Consider the following 6,820-nt stretch of genomic DNA (forward strand, 5'->3'; position numbering starts at 1 on the left):
AAGAGAATACAAGTTTTTGGCACTATCTAATGTTGAACAAGGTATGGCCTTGCAACCACTATCTTGATAGGTAAGTCTCTTATTTTCTGCATATGACATTTAACACTCACTTCTCCAAAACCAAGAGACCTTAAGGGACGATGCATATGTCTTGAAATCACGCCTTTGTGTGCAATGGGGTGTGCACGCGCTCGTGCGTGGAGTTACTCAAAAAAAACGTGCGAGAGAGAGAGAGAGAGAGAGAGAGCTAAGGGCAGAACCATTCGCGATCATGCATTGTATATTGGTTCGCCTTTCAAACCAGATTGGCATCTCAAGGCAAAAGCCATTCGCGGTTATGGGCCAAAGTGATCCAAATCCTCTAATGCAGCCCCCCTCGATGCTGTGTAGTTCTCTGCAGTCATGGATGGGCGTCTAGGTGTCCCTAGTTCGGTCCGCTCGATCGATCAGAGAGAGAGAGAGAGAGAGAGAGAGAGAGAACAATGCAACCTGCTCGGCGCCCGGTCAGACTACTGACCATGGAGGAGATTGATGAGATCCACCAAGGACCAAGGACCAATGATAGATCTCTTCGTATCCTAACAAGTTCCATTTCAGTACCCTTTTCTTTTTATTTTTGGTGCTCATCAGATTCTCCACGTTGTTCCTTTTTGGTCTCATAGGTCATTTTGGCCTTTTGAAGACGCTAATATAACATTTCATTTCCTCTCTCTCTCTCTCTCTCTCTCTCTCTCTCTCTCTCTCTCTCTCAGGAAGTTCTGTGGAGAGGAGGGAGAAGAGAGGTTGATCAAGCTAAGACTGCTCCATGCCTTCGGAGGTACTCTTCCAGCCTTTCCAAGCCACACAGCTTCTTTACTCTCTCCATAGAAGCTGGTATGTCAAATTGGAAAAATCTCTCCTTGCCTTCATCTTGTCCTGGAGATGAAGCCATCTGCTGTTGCCCGGCCTCCCTTGCCGCTTCAATCGCCCGCCTCACCGCAGAGTGAACCGTCCCTGCCAATAGCAAGGGAGGCTCTCCACAAGCTATTAGCCACAGCAAAACAGGCACCAAACTTAATGGTAAGTAAAGCACAAACAATAGCTGGATAAAGCATATCAACACGGGCAATCAAGAAAAGACCTTTGGATGAAAGGATTCTATTCTTATGAGCCACACTGTTCTCCATCTCTACCACAAACTTTTGTGGTATATTATCCACAGTCGGCGGCTTATACGTCCAAGTGCCAGTTGTAGTCAGCGCGCCTTTATCATCCACTTCCAGCTCCTCCGTCAAGAAGAAGCCGATGCCTTGAACAAAAGATCCTTCAATCTGCCCAAGTCCCAAGCATAACTCAGGTTCTTTTCTTCTTAAAAACCTTGTTTGCTTCTATTTCATAATTAAGTTAAAATTATCATAGTTTCATGTGATCACCCCCATCCTGTCATGCATGCTAAAGGGACTTGCGGCCATTGCAGATTAATGCATCAGCTAATTTCCAAAATTTCCTTGCAGATGCAATTTAACAAGACAGTACTTTTAGCAAAGGATTTGCTGCTCACCTGCCCAATGTCCACTGCTGGATTCATACTTTTCCCACAGTCGTAAAAAATGTCCGTCCATAAGATAGTTACAGCCCCTGTGAGAGTATCAAGCTCCACCTGGCAATGTTTAAAGATTCCAAATAATGAGAGAATACAAATCAGACAAGGGAAACGCAAATCTCAATGGACTAACCACAAATACCAATACACAATTCAGTTTCCCCATTATCAAACCTATGTAGGCCTCCACTATTTACCCCATGCATATAATCAAGAGACTTACCTGAGTTGCCGCCACACCATAATTAAGGTAGTTTTTGGTAATTTTACTTGGAAACCAGTGCACATGGGCAGACAAGTTCACTTCTTCATGTTCAGCCTACATGCCAGAAAAAAGGCCCATTATGTCAGAAAGATCCTATTGCACACACTTGTGCACAATTTGCAAACACGGTTGTACCAGCTTGATAAGATCATTCCAAGAAATGCCAGCCGCCGACTCTTCCTCTTTTTTCACCTTCAACGGAAACAGCCTATCAACAAGAACTCGGCAGGCCTGTCTTACTGCCTCACAACTTCCTTCAGACGCCGTGCTACCAGCAGTTAAACCCCCATGGGGCATACTGATACTATCTGCCTGGACTACACGAACCTTCATTGATGCTGCAGCCGTTTTCGGCGTAATCAACGGACCCAGTCCATGCACTGTTGCTTGCTTCACTTTGGTCCAGAGCCCTTGCCCTAATTCAATTCCTCCCACCTCCACAACAATGGAACCATCATGAAAAATACTCACCTTTGCAGGTTTGGGGGATTGACCTACCTCGTAAACACTCGGTAGCACTGATAAGCCCCTTTTCAACCACACATTGGCTGCATTGAAACTGGTAACATCTTTCACATTCTCCTCCACGCGATTGAGCATTCTGTCCCACATTGACGGTAGTGTAAAGCCTTCTATCCCACCGGTCATGTCTGTTTTGGAGAAAAAGAGTGAAACACTATCAAGAGAGTGCATATTCCTCGTGATGACCAAGTGTACATCTAAACCCAGAACTGCTGCCACATGCTCAAGAACCGTATCTGCGATAAAGGACCCTTGCACATGCCCTGGCCCTCTCATTGCACTTTTGCTGGATAGATTTGTCTTACAGACTGTGAACTCTAAAGCCATAGATCCCCAATTATACTTCTTCAGGCCACCTTCGACCAGGAAGGGCATACCTGGACTAAGATCCTCTGACCAACCTCCATCAATGAAAATCTTAGCTGTGAGGCCTGTCACCTTTCCATCCGCTTTAAATGCTACCGAATACTGTGTCTTTGTAGGGTGGCGGCCACCCATCACAAGCATGTCCGTCTTTCGATCTAGATACATCCTCACAGGACGCTGTAATTTGAATGCTGCAAGTGCACAAGCAGACGCAACCTGTAATATCAAAGGAAAACTGGTGACTAAGCCAGCAAGTCAGACTCTACCACCATGCAAAGCAGGCCTTCAAGCAATAGTACTTACCGCAATATTTCTAGTGGCCTTTCCTCCAAAGCCACCTCCTACTCTTCGAGTGATAATGCGCACATTGTGATGAGGTAGGCCAAGACACATAGACACAGACTTCTGTAAAATTTCAGTGCTTTGACACGAGCTATAGATCACAATACAGTTATCTTCCTCTGGGATTGCTAGAGCTGTTTGGGTCTCCATATAGAAGTAATACTGGGAGCCTGTCTTGACCTGCCCAACACATTTCACTCTCAAGGGCCAAATGACTTCTTAACCAGTCAAAGTTACAGAAAAATCGTTTACCTCAGCATCCAGGATTTGATGCTCAGCTTCTGAGAAGCCTTGCTCCACGTTCCCTGTGGATGTTGCAGCGATAAAGGGGGGTACTGAGAAGAGACTGTCTTTAGCAACTGCATCTTCGATACATAATATAGGTGAGCATTCCTCACTATAATGCACTTTTATTCTATCTGCTGCTGCTTTCGCATGTTCGGGTGAATCGGCTACCTAGCAAGCAGAGATGGCACTAAAATCAGCAACTACACCAGGATGCTCAAAAGCCCTGCAGACCTGCAACGCAGTGTTTCAAATGACATAGGCAACATGAAGAGAGAGCATGCACATCTGCATCCGCCTTCAAGGTTACAAACATCTTAACCTCTGTAGCTCTAAATTAAAATCCCATACTATACTGCACTATACAAGGGCAAGCGCGCACACTTATATTTGAAGGGTGAACTGTTGAGGTGAAATTACCATTATGCCAAGGGGATGCCCAACATATTCGGCAAAGTTGTCAGCAAATAACTTCTCTACTGCAAAGAATAACGCACCCCCAACATTTGAGCCTCCTTCTGGAATATCATCAGCAGAAATGAATGCTACAGCCCCAGGGGATGCAAGTGCTTCCTTTGTATCAATATGTTTGATCTTAGCAGCTGCTTTCGTACTAAGGACAAACGCTGCAAAAAGACATTGGTCTGGAGAAGGGATGTCATCAACATATACAGCCTCACCTGGATACATCATACACAGTCAAACATGTGAAAATAATTGTGGCTATGAATGGTCCAATCAAACCTACTGCTATGTAACAGACCTGAAGCCTGAATCTTGGCCTCTGATTTTTCCATTGCTTTATGAATAAGATACTCCTCCTCCAGGTCAGGTAAAATTTGTTTGCCAGATATACACATTCTTCCCACACCCCCTCCATTGAACTGAGGGTTGATGTTTATTTTCGCACCCGGTAAAAACCCATTCTCACTATCCACAGTTGAACTCCGCGTATTATTTGATGCTGCAAATAAGGGAAGAAAGAAGCAGGACAGGTAGTCAACTGCCAAACTCAGCTTGTAGCTTGCCCTTTTCGCAAAACTCAAAGAAGGCTTGAGTTCATCCTTCAGAATGCTAATGGCTTCAAGCAAAACACTCGAGTTAAGAACCTTTCCAGAAAGGAAGCTCTCAACTCTATGCACTCTAATTGCATGGGCTCCTCCAAAGGCCCCAAATGCCAGCCTCACATCCACAACTTTCTGGTCAGCATCTGATGAGGAAGTCGTTGCAAGAAACGCAGCGTTTAATTGTGCTAAAGCATTCCCTAAGTTACGGGGACTGGCCCTGTAACTCTTAAAGTAACATTGCTTAGAACTTAAATCAGATTGATTTCCTACATGATGCGCTCCTGTCGAATTTCCATTAGGCATGTTTCTTGATGCATCAAATCTGCCAACAAATTGCAAAGGAATGGAAACAGACTCCAAAAGCCAGCCTGGTTCAAGTATGCCTCTTTGCAAGAACTCCTCCATGCTCAAGGAGCATGATTTTGAGCCAGCAGCAATTATACGAAGCGTAGCTCCTGCTGCTAGGAACAAGGTTGCCAGGTCTGAGTCAAAGTGGAACTGCTGAGCCATGATAAGGTTACCACCAACACTAGCTCTGTGCCTTACGTGAGGGTTGGCCACCTTTTGTAGATGCGACGCAAGGACATAAGCAATAGATGCATCATCCCTTTCGCTGTCTTCCAGGCATGCACTTGCCTCCAGCATATTAATGAGCTTCTCAATGGTGACAGCAGCACCCACTGTCAAAAACCCCGAAACCTCTCTCATCACAAGAAGCTCTGGGACACGTCCTATATCGACAAGGACAAGAGGCCTTTGATCCTTGTAATAACCAGAACTGGTATTGCCAACCACAAGTTTCACATCACTTCTTCCTTGGAAGGAGTGCAAAGCTTTGAAAACAGAGTCCAAATTGCTTGTTTGGATCCATATCTTCTCTTCTCCTTTTGCATCTAGACCTCTAAACTTTACATTGAGATTCAATGCCTGTGGGGGAGAAGGGTATCCATTTACATGTTGCTTGTGTTCTTCTGTGTTGGCCCTATTCTGTCTGAGATATAACTCTTCCATAAGAAACTCAGGAAAACCCGAATCAGCTGCACTTGAGTAGGGAGGCAATAGCTCTGTATTTGCTTCATGGATAGAAGCCCAGAAAGAATTAATGCCAAGGTCTTCGACATCCACATCTCCGGCAAAACTTTTGCAAGTATCTACAATTGGTCTGTAGCCAGTGCATCTGCAAATGTTGCCAACAATGGCCTTCTGGGCGGCTTCGCAGGACAACGTGGGTAGGGTGTGCAGAGCATGTGGCCCCGCATTGCTGCCATTTCCCATACAGCTGTTGACAGTGTCAACAACGCCTGCCGAAGGAGTTTTTCTGCAGTTGTGCAAGCAACTGTAGAGGGAAATGCACATACCGGGGGTACAGAAGCCACACTGGGAGCCGTGAAAACCAGCTATGCGCTGCTGTATAGCATGGAAGGTGGTGCGGGTTGAGCCCAGACCCTCAATGGTGGTGATGGAGCAGCCATCAAGGGAACAAAGAAGGGCAAGGCAGGAGTTGATACTGTGTTGATGCACTTTCTTCCATATGGGGTCATAAGTAGCGAGAAGGACAAGGCACGCACCACAGCCACCTGTGGAGAATACACACACAATAAGCAAGAAGATGGGAAGGCTCTCTCTCTCTCTCTCTCTCTCTCTCTCTCTCTCTCTCTCTCAAACACACACACTTACCTTCACCGCAGCTGAGCTTGGTGCCGGTGAGGTGAGCGTGAGAGCGAAGGAAGGAGATGAGAGTCATGGAGGGGTCGGGGGAAGCAATCTCCACCCTGCGCCCATTGAGCGCGAAGAGCAGAGGGCGGCTTGAAACACAGTGCGCATCCTCCATGTCCACGGTGCTCTTCAGCGTTACATAATATGCAGTGAAGCTAGTGAACAGTACGACGCCACGCCTAGCTCTTCTTTATTTGCCTTGTGACCTCATATAGAACGTTGTCTGCCCCGACTCCCAAGTGTCAAATCTTTGATGCCACGTGTCAATTTTAGAATCTAGATGGTTTTCCACGATTAATGGTTGGCATTATAAGGCTCATGTCACACACATCCAGTTGACATGGCCCGACGAAAAGGTCCGCCTAGGTTTTTCATAGTCACATGAGGGGGTGGTGACTATGGGTGCACTGAGTTGGCAGTCCAACTCATGAGCATGAAACCACAGAAAGCATCCGAGGGGTCGAGCTTGCCCATCCTCGCGCGAGCCTCACCCAAGCCTCTTTTCTTAAAGTTGATTCATGGAGAGCTCTAACATTTGTTTGTTGCACAAGCGTGTCTGCCATTCTCGTGTGACATGGGCTGTGGAAGCTCTCAAGTCACAACTTATATATCGTAACAAATCTCCCCTGGGATTGATGCGGTGAATGAGAGCTGGCACATAGTGTATAGGGAAGT

General features: G+C 46.1%; 1 protein-coding gene across 1 annotated transcript; it reads right to left on the bottom strand.

The window, feature by feature from the left end:
- Nucleotides 1-532: 532 nt before the first annotated feature.
- Nucleotides 533-6,330, bottom strand: LOC147464286 (indole-3-acetaldehyde oxidase-like). Its single transcript, XM_086513851.1, has 10 exons — nt 6,107-6,330; nt 4,126-6,006; nt 3,783-4,042; nt 3,330-3,533; nt 3,039-3,257; nt 1,983-2,951; nt 1,806-1,901; nt 1,541-1,639; nt 1,121-1,310; nt 533-1,023 (listed from the first exon to the last, which is right to left on the bottom strand). Exons 1-10 carry the CDS (start codon nt 6,258-6,260, stop codon nt 788-790), a joined length of 4,308 nt encoding a protein of 1,435 aa, XP_086369977.1. The 5' UTR covers nt 6,261-6,330; the 3' UTR covers nt 533-787.
- Between the last annotated feature and the right edge of the window lie 490 nt (nt 6,331-6,820).

The sequence above is a fragment of the Adiantum capillus-veneris genome, chromosome 1 (assembly GCF_014529385.1).
Source record: "Adiantum capillus-veneris isolate H3 chromosome 1, ASM1452938v2, whole genome shotgun sequence".
Lineage (NCBI taxonomy): Eukaryota > Viridiplantae > Streptophyta > Polypodiopsida > Polypodiales > Pteridaceae > Adiantum > Adiantum capillus-veneris.